This window comes from Dicentrarchus labrax, unplaced genomic scaffold (genome assembly GCF_905237075.1).
Source record: "Dicentrarchus labrax unplaced genomic scaffold, dlabrax2021, whole genome shotgun sequence".
NCBI lineage: Eukaryota > Metazoa > Chordata > Actinopteri > Moronidae > Dicentrarchus > Dicentrarchus labrax.
Genome location: NW_026136718.1, coordinates 3,412,018 through 3,438,614, shown reverse-complemented (window position 1 = coordinate 3,438,614; position 26,597 = coordinate 3,412,018). Strand labels below are relative to the sequence as shown.

The 26,597-nt window shown below is 42.4% G+C and overlaps 1 protein-coding gene across 1 annotated transcript in view; it reads right to left on the bottom strand.

Annotated features, from left to right (window-relative positions):
- si:ch211-191a24.3 (tensin-3) overlaps positions 1-26,597 on the bottom strand; it is a 47,374-nt gene that overhangs the window by 1,459 nt on the left and 19,318 nt on the right. The window contains exons 14-26 of the mRNA XM_051377941.1: positions 22,144-22,274; positions 20,188-20,296; positions 20,039-20,107; positions 6,798-6,954; positions 5,516-5,970; positions 4,132-4,215; positions 3,845-3,976; positions 3,585-3,677; positions 2,978-3,055; positions 2,200-2,277; positions 1,897-2,065; positions 1,745-1,813; positions 1,229-1,258 (exon numbers count right to left, since the gene is read on the bottom strand). Coding sequence (XP_051233901.1) covers positions 1,229-1,258; positions 1,745-1,813; positions 1,897-2,065; positions 2,200-2,277; positions 2,978-3,055; positions 3,585-3,677; positions 3,845-3,976; positions 4,132-4,215; positions 5,516-5,970; positions 6,798-6,954; positions 20,039-20,107; positions 20,188-20,296; positions 22,144-22,274 — 1,654 coding nt within the window. The remainder of the gene's footprint in view (positions 1-1,228; positions 1,259-1,744; positions 1,814-1,896; positions 2,066-2,199; positions 2,278-2,977; positions 3,056-3,584; positions 3,678-3,844; positions 3,977-4,131; positions 4,216-5,515; positions 5,971-6,797; positions 6,955-20,038; positions 20,108-20,187; positions 20,297-22,143; positions 22,275-26,597) is intronic.

The following is a 26,597-nucleotide window of genomic DNA, read 5'->3' as shown; positions in this document are numbered from 1 at the left end:
ACGTTCACCTAACATCACTGAGAAAGCTAACATTCAGCTACATTTTCGTGGGTTTAGTTCGGTAGAAAGAAAATAGTTCCTTCATGAAAGTGCTGACAAAGTGTGTGGATCTTGAGTAACCAGGTCTTGAGCTCTTGAATGAGAAACAATGTTGGCGCTTTTAGCACCACAAGACGAGTGCCGTCTGGTTCAATCATACTGGAGAGAAGGCAGATGTCTCCAAAGCTCAGCAACTCACACCAGAGCAGTCTAGATGGATAAACAGTGCAACAGGTAAGAGGAAAAATATGTAGTTTTGATTTTGAGGTGAACTGTCCCTTAAACTACATTTTACAAATTACAATAAAAAGCAGGTAGAAGTTCAGTGTTTTGCTTAAAGTAATCCAAAACCTGTCCTTTTGGTATCAGTTGTATCAATCAGTATGTTGCGAAGGCATCTTTTAGCAGAAGAGCAGCTAAATGTTCTAAAGGTTTTTGTTTTTGAGGCATCCTGGTGGCCACAAACGCCTCCGCCCCTTCGTCGTACTACCTCTTTCTTAATTCCCAGTGACCACTTTATTCCTAGTTTTTGATTCCCGCCTGTTTGCTGACTCTTTTTGCCTTGTTGGATTGATTGCCTCCCCCGTGACCGCTCACCTGTGTACTGAACCTCCTTCTGGCAGGTAAAGACTTGTGGTTTTGAACTAAGAACTGTATGTTTGAGTCATGCATTTGACATCCTGTTCTTTGTGGTCACCAGTCGGAACAGCTATGTTTAATAAAAGCAAAAAATGCCCAAAATAGAAAATTAGAGCTTTCGAGGAGAGCAGTAACTTGTCCTGTGCTGGCATTAAAACTTGGAACATGTATTGTAATTGATATTAATTCAAGGTAATCACGGCTGTACTTGATAAAGAAATAAATTACAATCTTTCTACAGCAACCTTTCAGCTGTGTGGGGTGTTTGATGTTTAAGGACAGATTTTGGATGGAGGCCACCTACAGAAGACACAGTTAGGCTCTTGAGATCCTGCTGAACATTATCAAACAGTGTTACTGATTTCCATGAAACTATGGTATATTTACATTTTTCTAATTATAAAATGCAACCCCCTGAGCAGACCTCAGGCCTTGAATGATCAGATTTATCAGTGAATGAAGATGAAATTCATGTAGACTTTTTACTGTTTAAGAGAAACTGTAAGAGCAGTGCATCAGAAGAGACGTACAGTAAATAAAAGGGACTTACTTTGCAGTAGAACCACTGTCTCTTGTCCATCTGTGTGGGACAGAACAACAAAATAAAGTCAGTTACTGACCATCAAATGTGCTGTATTCATTTATAAATCACATTTATGTAAAGTCTTTGTTCTGACTCTGCTTTTGTGGACTATGATAAAGACAAAACTCTAAATATGACGGCATATAAACTAAACAAAAAGTCTGAAGATTTCTGTTGAAATGAAAGTTCAGTATAATACGACTCCTTACTAGTATTTAGCACTTTTGTGGTATTTGAGGAGGCTCATATCCAATATCTGAATCTAAATTCTCATTTATTGTTACAAAGGGAACAACAACTTCACTGCACCACCATAGATGGACAGAAACTAATGCTGAATACTTGTTTTCCCATAAAATGCCAACTCAGTTCTGAGTTTTAGGACTCACTCCTGCAGTCTAGGGGTGAGATGTGATTTGTCTAGAGCTTTCCAAGAAAATATACTCAAATAACGACACCAGCGTCACGAGTCATGATACTCACTTCCTGCCCTGTGGGTCCAGAGAACAGAAGATGACGGTGTTGACGGCGTAATGCCTCCTGAAGAACAACCTGCAGGAACAAACAGGTGTGATCAGAATCCACATGTTCACATCTGTCTCTGTGTTTTGGACTGTGCACGTATGAACACTCACTTCCTCTGGTTGTCAGTGAGCGTGATCCCCTGCGCCGACACTTTGAAGTGGACGACAGTGGACGCCGGCGGCGGGTCCATGGCGAGCGTCAGCGTGGTCGCCTTCTGCACCGCCTGATGTCCCGTCAGAGACTCCAACGCCACAGAGCCCAGGTACCACACGTTACACGCTGCACAGTGACCACAAAACTAAAAGTTAAACTCATCATCTTCTGGTTTTATGTCAGGGAGTGTTTGCGTGTTTCGTAGCGGATATGAAAGGAAGTTTGAGCTCATGCAGGGTGTGTGTGTGTTTGTCCCGTACCTGCTCCCTGTTTGAGGAGCTCCGCAGCGGAGTTTGTCGATGTCTGTGCAGACGAGTCGCTCAGCTCCTCCACCGGGTCTGCAGGCAAAAACACACACAGAGACAAGAATTTACTGACCAAGAAACACACAAACTGCATCTAGGCACCGCTCTGATTCAGGCTGCGTTTCGTAACAGTAATGTTACGTAGCTGTCGATGTTCAATGAACCCAAACAGTGAACTCAGTAACTGCAAGAAGTTGTCCTGTTTAGGGAACTTTTTACACTTTTTATCTGTATTATGTATTTTTAACAATGATTTTATGTGTTTTATGATTTCAAAAGTCATACAGACTTAACAGGCTTCTTTTATTTTTATTTTTTTACAAATTCAGTGTTTTCTTGTCCTAGAGCTCGACCATTATTTTATTAGACAATTTACTTTACTTCACAAAAGTTACAAATGCTGAGATATGGATCTACTGTGTATATTTTATTCATATAATTAAGTTTTATAACACCATCAACAAGCTTTGGTAATCCCTAGTGGGGGCTGTTCAAGAACTAAAAAGTGTATAACATTTATTTAAATGAATTAATTAACATAAAACAGAGTAATAGAGTTCAGTGTGAAGTATTTAATTGTGTAATAGAAACCAAAATCTCACCATGGATTTAATGGCATTTTTTAGTTGGTCAAGACTACAAAAGGACTCCTTGATATCAGCTGTAATTCTGACACACACACACACGCACACACACACACACACACACACACACACACACACACACAGTTTACCTCGGTCAGGCAGGATGAGTTTACAGGGCAGAGCCAGAGGGGTGATTGAGTGCTGACACACCAGAGCTGTGAGACTTCCTGAGAGGAAAACAAAAAATACATCAGTGACTATTAGTGTTTGTGTGAAAGAGCGAAAGAGTGCTGCACCTCTTCGTACTGACCAGCAGAGGGTGGCAGAGGAAACACATTATAGTCCTGCACTAGAATAACCTCAGTGAGTCCATCCCGGTGGAGTATTAACAGATAGATTGGAGGAAGCTTTGATGGTATTTTCATTTTCTTTTCCTCAACGTTTATTGGTTACACTTTATTTTACAGATCAATAACATCCTGATAATTACAGACCAGTAAAATAAAGCTCCATTTATGTCACTGCAGTAATTACTACTCACTTTGCTGATAAACATTTTATAGAACATGTGATTACTGCAGCAGATTAAACTACTCAAAAGGTTTCATTTAACTCCTGGAGCAGCTTCAACATTAGAATTATCACTAACAACTTTACATCCATTGTGAAGAATTAGATTTAGATATTTACATAAATCAGCATTAAATGTGTGAGTAAAAGTCTGAGACGCTCGATTTAAAGCTTCAATATTCTCACCGAAGTACGGCTCGTTGGGGCAGCCTTTCAGTCGGACTCCTTTCTGCGTGCACTCTATCAGGAAGTGTCTCACCAGCTCATTGGACAGGTCTCCTACGGCGGACACACAGAAAAGTAAAGTACGTCTTTTGTATATTTCAGTATATTCGCACATGGTGTTACTCACTGGTATCTTATTTCACAGTCAATCCCATTGTATAACAAAGAAAACACCACTGAAAGATGACTTATAATGCAGAAGGAAGCACTTTCCAGCCTACCTTTCTTACTCTGCTGTAACACAGACGGAGGGGGCGTGGCCACCTTCATGGCCAATCCGTACGCCCCGCGAAAAGAGTGACTGTCTCTGACGATGAACGAGCCGGGCTCCTTGTCCTTCAGCACGGCGATGGCTTGTTCAACAGAGGGAGGAAACACACACAGTCGAGCTAAAGTTAGAATCATCGTGTTCAAACCGTACAAGGAGCAAAAAAAAAAACTTTGCACAAGGGCGTATTATCAGCCTGGAAGTGGCCGTGAGGTTCTCCTGTCCAAGACCAATATTTACCTTGGTCTCTGGAAATGTCGGGCTTGTACCAGAACTTGGAAGTGTCCTGAACAAACTTCACAGTGTCCTGCTTACTGCCACAGTCTGCAAGACACAGATTAAGGCTCCACGTTAGGTTTGAGACTGGCTCTGGACCAAATGTGACGAGGCAGCAGACTTAAAGGGTCAGTACACCCAAATGACAACCAGATATATTCTCACTTATATTTCTGTCCTCAACAGTGAATTAAATTAAGTTTTTGGTTCTAAAAGTGAAATAAATGTTTAAAGACTCAATTTATAGTTACAGTAACAATGTCTCTGTCACTCACCATAATCTACAATCATCATCAATACTGTGGCATATTGGGTTTTCCCCCAAAATATTAAAACTATTACGCAGTTATTCTAAAAATAACTCTTGTAGAATTATGACACTATTTTTATTACAGCTTTTCCTCAAAATCTCAGATTTGTTTTATTCCCAAATGTTTAATACCTTAATACTCTTAATGAAGAAATATTCTACTAACAGCATTTTTTTTTTTTGGGGGGGTTGCAGAGTGACTGTTTAATTTCAATGTCTTGATCAGCAGAAGTAAGATTGCATTTATCTCCATTGTTTTGAGGAAAGGTTTTACCATTTAGTCTAAACACCTGTACAGTCCCTCCAGGAGAGGTTCTGTAATCACAGCAGCCTTAAAATGACTGACTGATCACCTGATCAAATAAACTTCTGTTTTATATTGTAGCTGCTAGTCTGCAGGAAGCCAGCCGGGAATGCACGCAAGTGAGGTTTCTGTTCTTACCCTAAATCAACTCTATGAGGTATTAGAGATAATTCATTTATGGTAACTTTTTAAAAATGCTCAGTTGAAGATTGGTTGGAGCGATATAGCTCAAATGTCAACCAGAGATTTTGTTTTTTTATTTGACGTTGGCAAAAAAGTGTTTCTGGATTAGATTATTTTCACAATTTAGAATGAGACGTTCATTCTTCTATGGAGGCCACCATGTTGAGCCGCCATGTTTCTACAGTAGCCCAGAACAGACAGACTGAACACCGGCTCTAGACGGGGCCTTTAATCATTTCCGTAAGTTTCACAGCCACCGTAGTTTCTCCTACACGCTTTGTGGGGCGAGTTTTTCAGTCTGAAATCTCACCGGCTAGATGCCACTTAATCGTACACACTGGACCTTTTTAAATAAACCTTAAAAAAAAGAAGCAATTCTTGCAATTTATCATGAATTTTGAGGGACAGACTTAGGTTGAGTGATAAAATATATATCGACGACGACTGTGAGATGTGGTTGAAAGTGCTGGAAAAAGTTAAACTGATCAGTGCTCAGTGTTTTCTTGTGATTTTGATTAGCTGTATTAATGAGAGAGACGGAGACTGTCTACCTGCTCCGGGTGACTGGGTTCCACTGAGTCCTCTGAGGGGGTCGGGGGTCATCGGGGATGAGAATGGGATACTGAGACTGCTGCCACTGTGAGGGCTGGAAAACCCGCTTAGAGAGGGCGAACAGGAGCCGAGTTCTCCCCCCTCACCCAACCTCCTCTTCTCAGGCAGCAGTGGAGGGAGGCCCCGGTCTCCCCCGAGGTTCAGACTCCCAAGGCCCTCCATGGCCTCCAGCAGGCTGTGCTCCAGGCCCCCGTTCCCCAACAACAGCGAGGACAAGTCTGTGCTGTCTGTCTCCCTGCGGACCCCCAGACCTCCATCCAGGCCCCTCAGAACCCCCCTGGGAGAGCTGTGGGCATTGGGAGTGCTGAGGGAGAGAGGGGGTGAGGGCTGGGAGTGATACGGGGAGTTCAGGGAGTTTGGAGTCCGGTCGTGCCACACAGGAGGAGGAGTGGAGCTGCAGGGAGAAATGGGGAGGGTTAGAGGCGGAAAGAAAGTGTCCGAATCATCTAAGTGCTAGCCCTGTCTATGTAGATTTACAGGAAATGAGAAGGTTGACCGCGCCTCCAGAAGGGGCGGGGCCTAGGGAAGGTTTAATTGGTGTTTTCTTAAAAACACGATAAAATGAGAGCATGAAAACTCTACTATACTATATTTTGGGGGGCTTTAATTGATAGTGACAGCCGAAGTGTGGCGAGAGAAGTGATGACACGCAGCGAAGGGCTACGGGTCGCAGTCGGACCCATGGAAGGACTCACCCTCAGTACGCGGGTTGCCGGCTCTACCTGGTGAGCTACCAGGGCGCCCGGTTGCACTGTGAGACTGAGCTCAAGAGATTCCTGCTTTGTGCCATGAAGCGATAACCCTTTGTGCTGCACAGCATTTAAGCTGATTTCCAGCAGAAAGAGCAAACTGGGCACGTGCACCCGGGCCCTGAAGTCAAGGAGGCTCTCGGCCTTGCAGTTGGTTTGGGTATTTCGCAAAAGCCAAATAAATCACTTGCTGTCAAATGTGACTTCAACAAGTAGAAACACATTCCTCCTGCGTCTGCAAAGGTAAAGAGCTGTAATGGAGCAAGTCATTTATGATATGCATAGTTGGAGCTAAAACGTGGTTATTGTAATGTTAGGGTCATACAGTGTGTGCAGGTTACGGGTAGGTCGTCCTGTGCGATGGGGGAAGGGGCACGTAGCACAAAATGACTTACAACAGTCTCATTATGGCTTTTTATTGATTTATTGATTGGTATAATGATGCAGCATGCAGTACCATCGGCATGTTTACCTGTCTGTGTGCGGGAGGGGGCTGTCTGATGACACCGAGCACATGGAGCCAAAGATCCTCTGACAGGAAGCAGGAGTGACCGACACGTCTGACCTGAACAGCTCTCCCTCTGTGGAGCCGCCGGTGTGGTTCATGCTGTCCAGGAAACTCCGGGTATCTGGCGAAGACAACAAAAGAGGAATAATGTCCGTTTTAGTACGTTGCTCTCAAACAGGGTGTGACACCAACTGTAATAACCACCTGCTACTGTAACTGCTTTGTGTTTGCTGTCGTTGGGACCTTTTGTTTGAATTATACAGCCACCGACATGTGTCAGCAGAGCAGGAAGTCAACGCTCATTTTTGACAGAAATTTGGCAATTTGTTTATTCAGGCTGGATTTAGGATTCAGGATTGAGGCCTGGTGGTTAGTGGAAAATACCTTTACATCATATTCTCACAGCTCATGTCAACTTCTTTAACCTCTTGTCTACTTCAGTGTACAATGATTATGACTTTATATTTATAACACTAGGACTTTTTCAAACTATTTTCTCTACTTTTTTTACTTTTTTCTACATAAAAGTAAGAAATCTTTAAATTTTTCCCAAAATAATAATAGTTTCTTTAATCGAGACCTTGCACAACCTGCATTAACAGTACCTACATCCCTGCTTCTCAAACTATGGTACATATGGTAGGTGGCCAAATCCCTTTTTTTATTAAATAAATTAACTTTCTTTTATGTTCTAATGTTTTTATTATGAATAAACTTCCTGTGTGCAACGTCTGTAGCTTTTAACATCAGTCACAATGCTAGTACTCTATAGTTCCTGAGGTGGTTGCTGCTCTGCGTCATTATAACTAAGCCAATAAAGCAGATTTTAATGTAAATGTGAGCGAAGCCGAGACTGACAGCGTACAATAGACGCCAAGGTGTGTGTGTGTGTGTGTGTGTGTGTGTGTGTGTGTGTGTGTGTGTGTGTGTGTGTGATGTTGGGGGGGGGGCACTCCAAACATCCCAACATGACATTCTGACAGCACAGTGTGTCATTCAGTAAGCACGAGGGCAGGCCTCCTCAGGCCACAGACAGGCCTGTGAAGTACGATGAGTCACCATGTAAAGAGTCAATCAATATAAAGAGCTCCTTGTTCGGCCCGGCTGCCACCCTCCCTCCCTTATACCTCCCTCCCCTCCTCTCTTCCGCTCCTTCCCTCCATTCAAGCACTCTGAGATGGAGGAATTTGGGCTCGACCTCCAGCTTTGTTTGTGATCATACTGGACGCGTTGCATCATCTCGATTATATAATCACACATGTTCCCTTTAATGAATTTAGAAGAATGAAGTGGGGATGTATTTAATACTGTCTGTGACAGGAAGAGGTGGAAGATACATTTACTCACAGTTTTGAGTTACTTTTTTTTTTCAATGTATGCCACGTTATACTTATTAGAAATCTGTTGCACTGTAACTTGTTTTTTTACATATAAAAGCTTTGATCTTAGACAGTTTACAGTATAAAAGTAATTCAAACTAGCTCCATCTCGACTTACTACAACATTAAAATGCTGTTTAACAAATCTGTTTATTTTACATTTACATTACTTTCTGAGTTTTAACATTGTTGGAAACATTTGGGATAATGTAAGAACATTACTCTAGAGTTTAGAGACATTTTTAATTCAGAAATGTTACATATTATCGCTTTAATGCAGGACTTTTATTTAAATTAAGGATCTGAATACTTCTGCCAGGAGTTTAGGGTTTACCATTACTTTCCCACAGCTGAATGTTTCCCACACAGATTTTTACAGTGCCAACATTATGTATGGTGTATCAGATGTCCATAAGTGAGAATGTACTGGCAGCTGCTGTGAGCAGGAGTCATTAAACATACCGAGAGTTATGTTTGTTATGTTCAGTATCTATCTGCCTGTCAGCTCATCAATTTATCTACTATAGGAGTGAACAATAAGTAGGTTGTTTTAACAGCTAATTCAGAACATAACGAAGTATATTTATTCAGAATTTGGAGGTACTCAACTTGAGGATTTCAGTTTTATCATATTTTTTTGTACTTTTTATTCCACTTTATCCACTGCCTGTCATTCTTGCTTCAGTCCCACAATGCAAAGTGTCACATTATAAACCTTTCACGTGTCTGAACTCAGTCAGCAAACATCTTAATCCATGATTTTACATCAATGATGTTAAATCCAGCATGGATGACGCTGACACACCAAACATAGGTAGTCAACTTAACTTGAACTCTTTGGGGTTAAAGGTCAAGAGCACAGAGCAGCTGATACCCAAACCTCTCATCGGTGTCACACATACGCCTGAGCTTGCTCACGCACAGCTCCGAATTCAGAGATGATTAAAGTAGTTAAAGTCGCAGTAATAGTTAAAGTTGTCGCTGCGTGAGGAAAACAAACACGCTGAGGGGAACGCACTGAGGGCAGCAGGATTCCTCAAACATTCCCACAGTCCCTGTCAGTCTCTCTCTCTTGGGATGATTCCCAGAAAGCAGCGGAGCTTCGTCTCCTCCTGTTCCCACGGCTGATTCTCCTCACTGCGGTTTGTCACATCTGCTGCTCCAAAGCTCGTCCCAGCTCATCCAGTTAATTACAGAACAGACCAAACAGTGGCAGCAACCTGCTGACCCTACCCTGACCTCTGACCCCAGACCAGACTCTGCTCTGCAGGGCTCTACTGGTCGTTATTACACCTTTCACCTCCTGTATCCATGCTGCACAGTATCCATAGCTACTCACTTCAGTGAGACCTTTAAGTTATCAGAGAAACAAGCTGAGCTGACATTAGCTGCAGCTCGGCTCGCAGCCCCTCCAACAGCGTGGGAGAAGCAGTGGTTTTTAAGGTGGAACTGCTTTATTCAGCGGGTCTGTTTGTTTTGGATAGGAGGAGACCTCTGTGGATCATTGGGCTCCCGGTAGAAACCTCCTGAACCACGAACACTGAAGGAATCCTAACCGGGAGAAGCTGACTGCAATGACGGCAATGGTGGCGAAGAACTCCCATAATCCCACACTGCTTCACAACGTCATCAGACTTTGACTTTTGTTGTTGTTTTGATGTGAGAGGCCTCCCAGCAGGAAAAAGTAACATATTGTACGTCCAATGCCCAAAATATTATGAAGTAAAAGATGACATTTTCCTGTCCATACATACATATACAGACTTGTGACAAACTTTATTTTTTGAATACACTCAAATATTTTGAGTGTATTCCGCCTTTTAGTTTTTTCAACAGTGTGTTTTCTGTCCATTGTTTTCTCCTCACTTGTGCAGCTTCGAGCGAGCACAAAGCCTCCTCAGTTTGGGCCGAACCGTGCAAAAACTAATTCCAGATGGCACAGACCCACGTGGGCACGACTGCCAACCTCCACCAGCCAATAGTCCAATAACACACACATACACACACACACACACACACACACTTTCCTGATCACAGAGAGTGACGGTTATACGGCTCAGACTGAAAATGTGTGCATACCTTCATGCTTGGTACGCAGATAATCCCATTAATCAATAAAACCACAGCGAGGTTATCTGGAGCTAATATTTCTCTTCATGTTTTCCACGTCAGACCACCGTTGCATAAGCAGGGTGGTATGAAAACATAAGGCAGACATAACCAATGCAGAAAGATATACAGCTGTCACATGTTTAGTGCAGCTAAAGAGCTCCTGTGTTGTGTTGCGACAAAGAAACGCTTCTCCTCGTCTTCCTTTTTGTTTCTTCCACTCACGCGTTCAAACATTTACTCTCTGAGCAGCATCGCAGTGGACAGAAGGGGAGAGCCTACACACATGCATAAACACAATGATGCACACAGAGTTATGCAGGACAACAGTGGGTTTGCAGACTCCCTGCTGACCACAGGAATGTGAGTCAGTATGACACACACACACACACACACACACACACACACACACACACACACAGTGAGGATGACAGGTCTGAGGGTCTGTGGCATGTCACAGCTGTTCACAGCGATCACAGGCTGCAGCTTTCAGGGAGATGAAGGGAAAAGGGAGTGAAAGAGCAGGTCGAAGAAGAATGAGGCGGAAGACACTTGCTGTGATCCTGAGGCCCACTGAAAGTCCATATTACTGACTGACAATCATTAGATTTTTAAAATTGATTCAGGGTAAAATATAGCTACTACTGATGCTTTAATAATCTGTTCTGTTAAATGTATATAAAATGCTGAGGGAAGCTTAATCTAGAGTTGAAATTGCATGTGTAATTTGATGATTCATCAAGATTAAGTGCGCACACTGTACACATACAATATAGATGAACATATCTGAGATCAGGGGTACAAGTTTGGGTACCAAAACCTCCAGGACAACTTTAGTGCCAATATTTGAGGAAGAAGTACCAAAACTTCATGTTTGTAAAGTTGGTTCAGAGTAGAGTTAACGGAGCTTGGTGCTAGGCAGGTAGTGTACAGACGGCTTTATGAGAGTGCTGATACTGAACTAAATGTGAAATAAGACCAAAACGTGGAGCTAAAAGAGGCTTAAAAGCTCAGTTTGTGACAATTCCCCCCTCTCACATAACAGGTAGTTATCTGATTCTTTGATAATAAAAATATTAATTAGATCTTTAAGAATTATTGAGTGATTTGAGGCGGAGGACATGCGTCTCTCTCCTTGGTATCACTTGGCGCTGCATCAGAATGCGATCGGTCGTCTACCCCGGCCCTCCCTTCGTCAGTAAAAATCAATCAACCTCAGACCCCGCTGTTCTTTCCCTCCTCCTCCTATTCAGAAGCGCTCCGAGAGTCCGAGCTGAGCATTTTTCTGCAGAGGGGACAAACTGGTGGGCGGTCGTCTGTAAATCAGATTCCACTGCTCTTTCTGGGTGTTCGGACGGACGGCTTTATCGACTCAGTGAAGTGGCAGAGGAGAGGAAGCAGAGGAGGGAGTGAAGAATAGCAACACTACAAACAAGTGGAGGGAGAGAAAGAGGGTGAAGGGTAACTGCAAACAAGGCAGTGTTAAAAGGGAAAGGTTATGGGAGAGAATACTGTCAACACAGAGGACGTGTTTATTGGTGTCTGAAGCATTCTGATAGTGAGTTGAGGACTTTGTAAACCGCAGTCAGAGATACTGTTGACTTATGAAGATTTTGAGATACGTGCTGGCCATGTGATGGTACTTGGTTACATTTTCCTCAAGCTCAAAATGAATATCAATGTCATTTATGTATAAAAGAAGTCTGAACTGCAGAAATGTCCCAGATATTTGATCATGTTTTGAAGACGAAGTGAAATTCCTCAGACTTTACCCATCTGGGGAAGTGATCATGGGCCATAAGTAGTTCTCCTGGTGGGTTCATACATGTCGGTAGTTATAACATGCCACTGTGCATGCAGGAAGCAACTATGGAAAGTTATTTCCATAGGCTTCACTCTGCGGACAGTAATATGATACACAAAGTTTGTTTTTGTTTTCATGACTCTTTTTATGACCCTCATCATCAAAGTCTGAAACTGCCAAGATTTGGGTGAAAAGTGAAAGTTTTCAGGCATCCAGTTTACATTTCCATAACTTTCTTTTAAGAGGTAGTTGGGACCTGCGTCACATTAAATATACTCACTTAAATGCTGCTGTAATAATGTCTAAATGTAATCCCAATGTCTTTAAATCTAAACTAATTTTGCCCAGTGTATAGTCAATGTATATCTTTATTAGTGGACTAAGCTAAGACTATGTTGCTAATATTCTTCTCCATTAGAATACAGATTGTTATAGTTTAAAATAGGTGATAATAAGGCCGTTTTAGGACGCATGTGGAGATAAAAGATTTTTTTTGGACAACATGGTCCTAACAATATATGGAGAAGTCATAGGAAGTTGGGATCAGTACAAGTTTTGACCGTGCTATGTAAAATGACTGATTTCACAGCAGGTTTTCTAAAAAACTGGATGCATGTTGCAATGTTTTTAGGCATTTTCTTTGCAAATTTGTGGAAAAGTTGTGGTGAATTCACAAGGATTGGTTGAATTTGCGTTAATTGTTGCGATTCCAACTTCCAGGAGGGACTGAGTAACGTTTGAGATGTATGACTGAGTTTGGATCACCTGTTGTGACGCTTTAATATTTCTATTAACCCTTGTTCAAGTTTCCCTGCCTCAGAAATAACAAGAAGTAAGGAAGAAATTAAGTAAGATGAACAGGATGAATTAAAGAAAATAATTTAAATGGTAATTCAGTCTGGTTATCAGGGCACCACAGCACAGTCAACACAGTCCCGTGGGCACATTTAAAGTATAATAGGGCAGGTATCATTGTGCTGATTCTACTGTTTACCTCACCGGTTTGGAGGTAGAGTTGTAAAATTGTGCCCAGTTGTGTCTGGCATCTCATCATGAAGGCGTCCTCTGCCCATTTTTCTTCTTCAAACTACATTTTCCTCTTACAGAGAACACGTCCCATTGTCCAGATCCAACACATGTTGTTTTATACTCGATACCAGACACCATTACATCATCACATGTAGCACCATCGATGTTCTGGTACGTCTCACACTGGCTGGGCTTGTGACACTGCAGACCGCTCGTTGATTAATGCTCTGAGGAACACAATCCTTGTTTCCTTCGTTCCATTTTGGTCCCTGCACCCTGAACTGGCCTTCTGTCCACTGTGTTGTCAACATTTTCCGTCCTTGTGGCTTCCATTTTCTGCCTCTTTGCCCTTCATTTCCTGCAGTCCTGTGAAAGCCAGAATGTTTCTCACACAGCAGCCGTCTGTACAGTGTCTCCCAACAACGCTCGTCAATAACTTTGTCCTTCAAACTCACATGTGGAAGCTAATGTCTTCAACCTGCTTTCCACCCTGGCCAAATATTACTGTTGTGTTCAGGGGGCCGCATGTGTTTCATTATCATCATTATTGTCTCAGGTTTGTGTTCTGAGGTCATTTCTTGTTCTTTTCCATTTCTCCATACTCAGACTGTTTCTGTTCACCTGTTTCAGTTTGGAGTACTAAGGGCAAGAATCTGTCGTATTCACTCTTGATAACATCCAAGAAGCTCCTTATCTCAGCTGCATTTGTTCAGACCTGCAATAGTACATGCATCAAAACACAGCCTCCTCGTTCATTGCAGTAAGACCGCTGGCTCGCTGGACTCTCGCCACAGTGCTATCCTGCTTCCAGACGCCTGAATTGACGCCCTCGTTCCGTATGTGAAAGTTTCAGTAAATATGACAGTTATGTTTAAAAACTTTACCTACTGCAGCTTTAATTGGAATGAATCACCAGAAAATGAATTGAACACAGTGTCGGTTTTACCTTTTGTTTACCTATCAAATGTATTTTTCCAAGAACTTCTCTGGAAGACACTGGGAAAATACCCGAATGTTACCCAACCTGCTGCGGTCCGAGGTGTTGCAGCATATTCTGACACATGAGAAGCTGGAACTTGAGGATGTGTGACATTTAAGTTTGATAAATGACTTGAATGATTAATGGATTATCATAATAGCTGCTGATCATGTGGCGTTCTGTTGTTTCTGCTCCAGTTGTGTTTGCTCTCTGCAAAACCACGTGTGTCCTGTTGGGCACATTTAACACACAAGTGTAAAGGTTGAGGAATTTCAAGCAGCATCGAGCACAAATTCACTTCAATACGTGAGGAAAATCTGACTTCCAAAGTTCTTTTTGTATGAAACCACCGCACAAGTTTGAAACTAGTCAACTTGTGGCTCAGCAAGATGTTGTTTTATCGCGACATCCCTGGAAGCACCCCAACAAAAAACCCAAATCTTCAAAGACTTTTCGGTTGAGCTCGGATCAGTAGTGCAGGGAAAAAAAGGGGGAAACGGCCTCCCTCGGTTAACCACAAATACATCAGACTTCCAAGACTGCACGATGGAGGCCATTTAACAGGATGAGATCATGAACGCAGCAGTGGAACAAACCATCTCATCATCCCACCAAGAGCGCGATGTCAGAGGGGCTGCAGATGCTGCTGTTCACAATACAAGGAAGTCTTTTCATGCACAAAGAGACGCAGAGATGATGTTAGGACGGGACGGGACGGGACGGGGGTTGGAAAAGGTATCAGAAATTCCAGAAGCTGTTTGCAAATACCAGCAGCCTGGAGGAGAGAGGGGAAGTGTTTCTGTGCATGTGTGCCCTCCTTAAAATTTCCCAGGAGGGACAGAGGCAGAGATAACGGAGTATAAATAAGAGACAGAATGAGCAGAAAACAGAGGAAACACTTGGCGAGAGGAGGAGAAAAACTGGAGAATGAAAGGAGAAAAGAAAAAAGATGCTAAAGTGCTTGGAAAGATGGAGATGGAAATGGAGGTTTTTACACACACACACACACACATCATTCTCTCTTTCAAGCTTTCTGACACGTGTGTGCATGCTCGTACATACCGAGAGACGCAGTCATGGTGTGACACTCTCTGAAGTATCCCGTTATTTGTCGGTTTCCTGTTTATGCCACACTTTAGGATCACTCCTTCACCTTCCTGCTCCAAAGTCTCTATCTCTCTCTCTCGCTCTGTTGGTATGTTCTCTCCTTCCTCCCCAGCCTGAATGAAACTCTCCCAATTACCAGAACCTCCTCCTCTTCTCTCTTTCACTCCACTCTCTCTCGCTAAAAAGCAATCTGAGCCCGACTCGCCGGAGCTTTCTTTCTTTCTTTTTTCTTTTTTCTTCAGGGGCTGGATCGTTGCGCCGCCATGCCCAATTCCTTTCGTCCCCGAGATGGAAAACTAAGCTCCCCGTTTGTTCCTGGCTTGTTGTGACACCCGCTCGACTTCTGGGTTTGTATGGAGGGAGGGATAAGAGGTAGAGAATTTCTCCCCCCACCCCTCCACTCCCCTCCATGCATGTCTACATACCCTCCCTCCTCTTCCTCTCACTGACCACTGAGCATTGTTCACTGCTGGGCCACTGCGAGCACTTTCACCCAATCAGAATGGATTCCACTGGGGTCAGAGGTCGTATGTGGCCTTTCATGGAGCAGAGAGAGGGGGTGGGTGGTGGTGAAGTGGTGGTGGTGGTGGTGGTGGTGGGGGGGTTGATCTGGGGGTTTCTATGGCCTCTCTGTCAGGGCATGTGTGTCCACTCCCACCATCTGCTCGCCACAAACACAAGAGACAAAGGCATGCAGACACACACTGACCGTGTCTCCTGCCATGTGTCTAATCTTAGCACGTCATAAATAACACCATAAAGCTCCTGATTGAATTATGTTGAGTTTACTTTTGTTCCAGTGGAGGCATGTGCTGCGTACCTTATTTTAACCTCTGTGTCACAGGAAATGAGCTGGAATGGACATCAGCTCAGTCCATCTGTGTCGCTCATTTATCAGTTTAAAGTTTAAATGTCTAACTTTTACTCATTAAAGTTTGTAAACTCTATCTTCTTCGTGTGGCTGAGTCATTTTATTCAGGTAACGCTGTGTTTCACCGTTCGGCGGATACAGGGGGAAAGAGCTATCCTGGCCAATGTTATATCTTGATTGTTTGACGAGTAAAACTGAAGCACAGGTGCATTTTGTTACCTTTTTAAAGAGAGCCATATTCATTATTATTGATTTTCATGCCTTTATTTACTGATTGATTGATTAATGTTATGTATTTATAAGATTGTAATCTATAAATAGATTCACTTATAACTTATAATGAAAGTATTTGTCTTATTGATGAAAAATCAGTGTTTGTTTATTGATCATTATTGACATTACGGGTTTTCTAGAATAAATAATGTCAAATAACATTTAACTGGATCAGAAAACATTAATAACTAAGAATGAATTGATGCAGCGATCACTCATAGTTTTGACAACAGAACTGTTTGTAATTAGACTCTGAATCATCTCTCTGCTCAAAACCTGAAGATCAACAACGGCACTCGAAACTCGTTCATCTTTAACCACAAATTCAATCATCTGAAGGAGAAGGAGAGGTCCCCTCCATTACTTTCTCCTGACCTTTGACCCCTGAGGTTCAGACAGTCAAGTGTCTGAACGGACCATCTGCCTTTGCTAAACCTCAGCTCATAACAACATCTGCATTCCTTCGGCTGAAACCTGCTTCCGCTGGCGGAGAGCTTCTGTATATATATCGCAGTTTATTTTGATTTGGCCACAAGTACACAAAGGAAAAGTTATTGCATAACGTTTCAGAGCTGCGTGTTGCCGTCACGAGGAAATGAAAGTGCACAGAGACAGTCAGAGTTCATCTTTGGGTTGATCCTTGGCAAAGCGCTGTGATGTTTGCCAAGGCTAAAGTATGGGGAAGACGTAAGGAATGTCATCAATCTGTTGCCATGAGCTGAAATCTTTATATAACATTATGTATGTATAACATTACATTGTATTTATTTAGCTGTATAATTTAGTTGATTTGCACATTCTGGTTTTCCTGATCAAGACCACAGAGACTTCAAGCTAACAACAGGGTGGTTTCTCAAATGTCACCCAACAGCCCCAAAACATTCAGTGCATGTGACAGATCATTGTTATTTAAAGGGGTAGTTTGGATTTTTTTTAAAGTGGGGGGGCTGTGTGGGTCAGTGGTGATTTTCCAGGTGGCGCAGTTGGACTTATGTGTAGGAATACAGGAGTTTATGGTTAATGCCAAATAAAAAGAATTAATATTCTTAAGACAGTGTACTCTTAAACCGATATTAACTAGTTTTTAGATGGGCTGAAATACATTGTTCTGCTTTTTTTTTTTGCTGTCCCCAAGTGGACATTAGTGTTTTTACTATGTACAACAACACTGAATAAGTGAGTTATATAAAGATTCACACCCTGTATAGTTGTCATGAACGGGGAAATTAGCTAAAAAGAGACTGTGAACACGTTTATTTCTGCTGTAAAGTCGGACATTTTAATACGGGCCTTGTGGAGATGTTACTTGTTGGCTTCAATTGTTAGCTATGCTATCTATGTACTCGCTCTGCACTTCGCACACAGACACATCAATCTTCTAATATTACTTTTTAAGCACGAAAGCAAACCAAAATGTCAAGCTGGTCCGTTAAAGTTCATGTTTTTATAATTTTGAAGTCAATAAATTAGCCTAGAAATCTAATTAAAACTACATTTGTTTGAAAAGTGAAATATAATCTAGATTTATGAGATTTAAACTTAAATGTTTTGGATGTTTTTTAACCTCAAATCACCAAATCCAACTCTGGACCAGCACACACAACAGACCAGAGTTCCCAGTGTGACTGGCCTGCAGATAACACAGTGGCTCAGCTGCAGGGTTCACATGGCTGACTGAGTGAACCGCTGTTGTTTTGGAGCTGTCTGCTGCTGCCCGCTGTAATAACTCCCCACATTACAGTAGCCTCGGGTCAAACTGTGATTACAGTAATGACTCCAAACATTAAATCAAAATAATTTAAATTGGGGAATCTGACTGTTCTTTCCCGACGTGGCCAATTGTTTCCCAGACTATCGTCTGCCTTTAACGTGGGAAACAGGAAACCCTCGTCTGTCCCCCAAAATGGGAGCGAGCAACAGATATTCTGTGTCCTTTGTTAATTCTTTAGTCCATCCAGCGGAGAGAGAGAGAGAGAGAGAGAGAGAGAGAATCAGGTGTTTTTCTAAAAACAAATCATAATTACTCTTTCGTCGGCTCCTTTCCCATCCTGCCACCGCCGCTCTGTTCTGACAAACATGTTTACAATAAACAGGCAGACCTTTAAAAGAATGAACTGATCCGTCCGCAGCACAGCAAAATGCCAATCGTAAATATTACGTTGGTTTTGTTAACAATATGAGGATAGCAATAAGCCGAGGTCACGTTATCGTCTGATTCATCTGCAGTAGAAGAGAAACTGTATGAAGGGTGCGACTCATAACTGTGAACTGATAATAAACAGACATTGTTGCCATTCAATTATAATTTAATTTGATTAAAAACAGAAACAATAGAGCCAAACACATACTTGAGGTATATGCAGTAAAATCACTTAATTTGTACTTAATTTGCAACTTGCTGTGTAACAATACGTTGTTCTTGTTGTTTAACTTATTCATACTTACTTACATAGTTGTATCAGCAATGTTTTTCCTATTTTGAGTGGACTGGGATATCATCTGTCTTGTGCACACAATCAGTCTCTCCTGCATTTGAATTATAGAAGTTTACACGTTTGCCATGACAACACCAATCCAGCGTGTAATAAGACATCATCACGTAGAAGTCCGAGACAGACGGAGGCCAGTTTGACGGCAGTGGTACCGAGGTGATTTACAGAGTTTCCAGATGGAGAGAGAAGCTAACTGTTGCCACGGTAATGTTAGATACCGTCCCTCCTTTGCTGCCTGTTTCTACAGGCAATCCGTAAATATGTGGAAGCAAATAGCACTCTGATTTCCGTTTGCTGTGGACTCTAAAGCATTTATTGGTTGACGAGATATTTCGGTCCTTTCTGTTTTGTTGTGAAAACTCAAGAATTCAAACTGAACTCAGCAGCTGTTCATCCTAAAGCAACGAGAAACGCTCAGCTTCCAAGCATCCCTGGGAGTATTCAATGAGTTTATCAGTGCCGGCATACTTTCGTTTTTTATCAGTAAACTACCTCTCGTAAATATGATTCACACGGTCACATCATCTCTGTTCCCTCTGAGGAAAAAGCACAACCGGTCACTACAACAGGAACTCTACAGCCACTAACATCAGATATGAGTCGCAGCCACTTTTTGGACACTACAGTAAATTCCTTCTGCAGCTGTGTGGTACATATCTTCTCAGGCAGGATGTCCCAGCAACAAAAGACCCTCCCCTCTCCTCCCATCCCCTCCCAGAACAGGACGTGAGTGGACATCCTGCCAGCAGCGGTCTCTTCCTCTGTTACCGTTGGCTATTATTAGCGGACAGCCAGTATCAGCTGTCCTGCATGGGCCTGAAAAGAGAGGATATCCCAGTCCACTTTATCAGCTCCCACAACCGCTTTTTACCTCAAACCTAAAAATAATAAACACAAAAGTCCAGAAACGAGCCATCTGTCTGCTTCTAGCCAGACGAGACTTACCAAAAACAGAGCCATGCCCACGTATCCAGCCAATAGCAACAGAGCACAGGCCAGGTGTGTGTATGTGTGTGTGTTTTTGGTATATTATGCCAGGAGGACATTCCAGCTGGCTCATCAACCCTGTCCGGCAGCAATCAGACACACACACACACACATATATATATATATATATATATATAGGCATATGGTCACACACACACACTTGGGGAAAGTTTACCTTGTGTCCAGTTGTGTTGCTCCCACTGCCCGCCTGTCCTGAGCTGGGATAACTCTGAGAAATGTTTCACTGGGAAGAGAAAACAGACACTGATAAGCTTCCGAAATGCAGACCCATCCACTGACGTCCATTTTGAGATTATCTCTTACCGTAGGGCGTTGGGGGAGACACGGGGAAGGCCGGAGTGGGCGGGACGACGTTGGAGTTATCTGTGTGTCCTTGAAAGTCCACACTGTTGGTTTTGTAGAGATGGCCGTGCTTTAAAAACGAACAGAATAAAATAAGTAAGAAGAAGTCAGTGACATTTCTAAGTCTTATGGGGAAACGAGCCCACACACACACACACACACACACACACACACACGCACACCAGCAGACATCAGTCTTGTGATCTGTGTGTGGCTACAGCCTGTGTTTTGGTGTAAACAGTCGGGGCCATTCATGCCACCCAGCCATAAGAATGAGTGCAAGAAACCTCAACCTCTTTAAAAACAGAAAAGAGAGACAAAGGGAGGGAGGGAAGGAGGGAGAGAGGGAGGAAAGATACAGAGTTACATAACAACAATCTCAACAGGGATCCTTTTAACTTTGTGTTATCTTTTTTCTTTACAGGGTTCCCGCTCTTTTTAACAAATCATTTCCCAGGAACTTTCCAGGACATTTTGCAGGAGTTACAGCACTCATATCATTTCCCAGTAGGCCTAGCATTGACACAATTAACCCCAGTGTTATCCCTCCTTCATGAATCGTCTCAGGTTCGTTAGAGATCGGTGGTTCAGCGTTTTCGGGACAATCCACTTTTTCCGCTGTGGACTCAGTCAAATCTGAAACCACGCACCCAGGTTCTGAATGAGGGGCTCAAATACAATTTAAAAATTTCCAGGATAACGTCGATTATTTTCAGCATATGGGATCATTTTAATCAATTTCCAGGTGTTTCCATGACTGGAAAACTAGTCCCTAAAATGTCCAGGTTTTCCAGGGTTAGGGCATTAAAACCCTGCTTTAATGTCATTCAGTAACACATAAAGTCTTGGATTTGGGAGGTGTGTCACTGAACACAAAATAAAGTGGTAAAATCTGATCAGGGCTTTTGTCAAGACCCTTTAAATCCAGTCTGACATAAGCGAACCCGCTCAGTTTCGACCTAGAGTCTATTGAGCGCTGAGTCCGATTCAAGACTGACGTTAAACAAGCTCGAGACCAAACAAATAAATGAAATACAGTCATACAATAGCGGCCAACAAATTAAAATGCTATTAAAAAAAGTTGCTTTAGTTGCTAAAATTGTTAGAAATGAAATATTCCTGAGCAAAATATCAAAAGTTACTCACAGACTCGTTCATTTCAATGCAGCTAACGTTAGTGCACTTGTGGCAGAAGAGGCGAAAGGGCTGTCGGTCCTTATACAACTTTATTCATTGATTTTGGTGAAACTGGATGGTGAAAATGTTTTCTGGTTTTCCCTCTGATGTCCTCCAGCTGCTCTGCCTCAAACTCTCTGTGATTTCCTGCTAACTGCTACTTATTGTAAATTTAAGATTCAAGAGGTTTACTGTCATATGCACGGTAAGAAACACAGTGGCTTGTATCATACAATCTGAAAATCTGACTTTGCCCGACTCCCTTTACACAACAGTACAATAATAAGACAAACACAAATAGAAAAATAGAATAAAATTAAAATATAACTCAAAGGGCTGAACAGTGTACAGTAAACCTGAGTTTAATAAGGTGCTCTGTGCCTCACAGTGAAGGTCCCAAGTGACATTTACATCACAGTGGGAGTGATAGAGTGTGGGGGAGGGTGGTGTGGGCTGTATTCTTTAAGAAGCTGCCGCTAGCAGAGTTAGCTCTACAGCTAGTGGTGCTATTAGCTGAGCCCAGTTCCCCGCGACGAGCGTGAACCAAGACAGTAAAATTATGGACCAGACAGCTAAAGAATTAACCGAAACTCATACGAAGCTCCATAAAACTGAAGGGAGCTGCTGATAATCCTCTGTGGTTCATCACTACGAGCTCCTGTCACGTAAAAAGTGATTATAATTTAAATTAAACAGCTTTTATGGATGAAGGTCGACTGAACGGGGAGAAACTGTGTTTACCTGAGTTTGTGAGAAGGAGGGACTATAGAGCGGGGAGCCCCTGAAGCTCTGAGCACTGCCCCCTCTCCATCCTGGACTATGGAGACCAGCGTAGTCCACCACATCGCTGACCTGCTTCTGCTGTCTCCAACCTGATCAGGACCAGACAGATAAACAGAGAAGGGTGAGGGAGGGAGGCAAAAAAGGGAGAGGCAGACAGACAGTCAGACAGATTATGATCTGAAATATAATCAACCAAAGAATCAAACTCACGTGTACCTCTGTGAAATGAAACATCCACAAACAGTTATGTCTACTCCTGTTATTATTATTGAGGCTTACGACCAGAGGCCATCTCGCCAATAAAAGGTGATGACAGTGGTGCATGTTTTGCGTGTTTGTGTCTGACAAAAGCGTCTATCAGCGTGTTCATCAGCAGCGCGGAGCTCCTGTCATCAGGGCTGAGACTGTGTGACTAAGCAAGACTTCACTGGGACCAGATGGTGGAAACATCTGCTGGAACAATCTGTTGTTTTCAGATGCGAGCGGATCATCAGCAAAGAAAGAGAGACTTAATTTGACAACCGCACATTTCAGTTTGATCCAGTTGGTTTAAAAAAAGATCAAATTGATAAGCAAGGTAATTGGAGTTCTATACTATTTAGCTTTAATGGATCAGTATCTTTATGTCGGGCGATAAATTACAAGAAATTACCACTTTTGTCTACTAGAGAGCGCCAACAAGTTCAAAATGTGGCACTCATTACAGCTTGTTCACAATTGATTAATAACATTTAAGGAATCCTTGTCAGAAATGTTTGGTTATGTTCCTGTTCATGTTAAAAACTGAATATTGGCTGGTGTGTCGTTTAAATCGGGGGTGCCCAAACATTTTACCTTGGATGGACAAAACTGAAATGTAATGGTGGGCCAAAAGCAAACACCTCTTGCATTGTATTGTATTGTATTAATAAGATGTAAAATGGTCCAAAGAGCCCAAGTCCCCTTTTAATTGACTGTCTTCCTGCGTAAAGTATCACTTAACCTGCTGTGCTCAGATTCAAAAAAGTAATTAATAGTTATAAATAATAATATAAAAAATATCTATATGTGTATCTGCTTTAAAAATCTAGTTTTGGTCAGATTCTGCAAAGTAGTAACATAAACCTTCAGTTTGTCGAAGCACTGAAATAATATAGCTACTGTAGTTATACACGGGGTACAGAATATATATTATATTATATTATATTATATTTATATAATATAAAATGTGTCATTGTACTCGATGCCCCCACAATGTACATTCCCCTCATGAGCAAAGCATGTAAAAACATAAATTTGTGCACATGTTGGGGTAAATCCCCTATTCTATCATTTTTCACTGCCTCTGCCAAATAATGTTCCCTACCGGTTCAAGCAAGCACAGCTCTGGATCTCTGCCTTGGCTGTCAGCAAAGGTGCAGACTTTAAATTATGTTTTTCTGAGAGTTTTAATATGTTTGAGTACTTAAAGGGGGCATGTTCAAACTGAAAACTGTTATATCGTTACAACAGCCAAAGGTTGTTTTGATATTTATACACAGGAAACTAAAATTAGTAGTAATATGGTAGAATTTACTTTATTCTACATAAAATTCATCTTCTATGAAGTGAAAGTGTCTGTCGCACGTACAGTTAACATCGCCGTGAATGTATTTATCGGCCTCAACAACAAATTTGATCATTAATAGGCTGTATGCATGTAGATACGACCGTCTACATCATTTCCACTGGATCTGTCGGAGAATTCGGTTCACAGCTACGGACAAATTAAGACTTGAAAGCAAAAAGAAGTCTGCTTCGCATGCGGTAATACTTAGGTACCAAAATATAATAAAACAATTCCAGGTCAATGTAGGTTATTTCCATGATAATTGGTAATTTTAATACATTTACAGGCGTTTCCATGGTCCAGGTTTTCCAGGGTGCGTGGGAATCTTGTCTTTACGTCATATTTCCTTTGTATTGTCACACAATGTACTGTGTTTGTGTTTTGCAATTTTATTTTCAAATTCATTCAAACAAATATCGTGTCATTCATTCAAACATGAAAATATACGGTGAAACCGAGTATATGGGACCACACTCAGTTGTCCATATCACCTATAAACAGCAGTGTGGGACATTGTGAGCTCAGCTTTCACTGTGAGCATCCATCATCTCCAAAAAGCACATGAAAAGGCCGAGCTAGTCCAACTGAAACTAATCCAGTTACCCTGCCACACCAGAGGGCCCGCTGAGGGTGCTTCCACAGACAGTGCCGAGGATCACTTTGATACCCACTGTATTTTTGAAGGAGGGTGGTAGCGGGGGGGGTTGCTATTCTCTTTTTGAGGACTTGCTACTCAAAGATCCTTAGAGGGAGGAGGAGGGCATGATGCAAACACACTGGGGAAGCAAAGTGTTTGTGTCAAACTTCAAAAGCATTCCTGATCGCTTACAAATTCCTGCCTCAAAACATCACCTCGGAAAACACACGTTACAAACAGACACTTCTGGCACACACACACACACACACACACACACACACACTAACTACGCGGTGAAATATTACTGTTACCGCTTCAATTATGCCCTTGGGGGAAATATCAGCCTTCTGCCAAACTCGCTGACCTGCATACATACATACAAACACACATGCTCCATTTCCTGTGCTCAGATCAGGAGAAGAACCACAAGACCTCTCGCTGACCTGATGAAAACACAGGGTCAGAGGTTAAATGTCAGCAGTAATGTAACCCTGTGTGGCACACACCCATAACCAGAGCAGAGACCTTGACAGACATGATTCAGGAGCTGTCATGGCCGTTCTGCTGGGAGCTCCCACGTGAACCGCCGGGCCACACCGAGGTTAGCTTTGATGGAAGCAGCTGCTCTGTATGCAAAGAGCTCGGAAGTGATGACGCCACTCGTACACCTACAACCCGTGCGGTCCTCAAACGTAAAATGAAATCGGGGTGGAGGTCGCAGCAGAAATGCGCCTCTTCCTCCAGGCTGCGTCCCAGTGGAGGTAATTAATCTTTCAATCGGTGAAGAGGAGGCAACACTGAGACACATGGGTCAGGAAAGGAGGCCCCATCGATGTGATGTGTTCAGGTTCAAGCTTTAAAGTTTAGCTGCAACGATTAGTTGATGGGAAGAAAGTTAATCGCCAATTAGTCTGATACTCCAATAATAGTTGAAGTTATTTTTCAAGCAAAAACATAAAAACATGTTCTGGTTCCAGCTTACTTCAATGTAACAATTATCTGCTTTTCTTTGTCAAATATGATTGGAAATGAAGATTCTTCGTGTTTTGAACTGTTGGTTGGACAAAAGAAGATTTTTAATTGAAAAGACGTCACTTTAAGAGCTCAGCAGCTGCCCCGCCTGTAACGGTACATCTCTGTGTGATAGGCCCCTTACACAGACCCCACAATTCTCCCCATTAGCAAGCACTTGGCGGCAGTGGCAGGGAAAAACTTCCATTTAAGAGAGGGAACACGGCTCTAGACGGACGGCTGTCGGCCTGACCCGGTTGGGGAGCTCATTGTTGGAGTCAAAAGAGCAAATTTTAAAATCTATGTTTGCATGATGCCAATTTGCAGTGATATAGAGGCCATTGTGGAGAGTGGAAGCAGACATTTCCCAATTTCACCAAAACTGCTCCCAGAGCACAAAGGTAAGACCCACAAAACTTAATCAGCTGCAATCTCTGCCTGGCCATCAAACCCTTTGTGCCCAGGTTTATAGACTTGGTTACGCAATAAAGATGTGAAATATGGGAGATTAGATATCTGACTATAAGAAGTTTCCTCCACACAGCCGTTCCAAAGATCAAACCGTTTTTTACCTTTATCAAAATACATATAATAATAAGAGAGAGACAAAAGCTGTTTGTTCCACTTGTAAAGCTGCTAGGCTGTAAACTGTGGGCTGAACTAGTGATAGTCTTCAACTTTTATCACAAGTGAACTTTGACATCAGCGTAGTTTTCGGTTTATTGTAGCCTCCAGGCAGAGATTGCAGGAGATAAGCGGATAAGCCTGTATCATTCTGAAAATCTACAACTATTCTAAATCTGCTGTGTTGTTTTTTTTTTAGTTAAATTTCATTGTGCATTAGTCCAGCGGGCTCCCTGTGAGTGCTGCTGTTGATGGATAAGACGTATCTGAGCTGCAAATTTCTGGATAAATGGATTTTTGATGAATGAAGTGGATTTGTGGACCAATGTGGGGCCAGTGCATGTGGGGCTTCCCTTCGCGTCACCATCAGGCACCAGCTGTTGCTTCTGGGGGGGCTTGAATACCGTAATATTTTTACAAGAGATCCTTCCTGATACTGCTTCCGAGACCTAAACTTTGCATACGGCCTGATACTGAGCATCGATTCGATAGAAGTACGCAGTGCTGCAGTCAACTGGACCAGACCAGGACCAGTGGAGACCAAATCAAGAG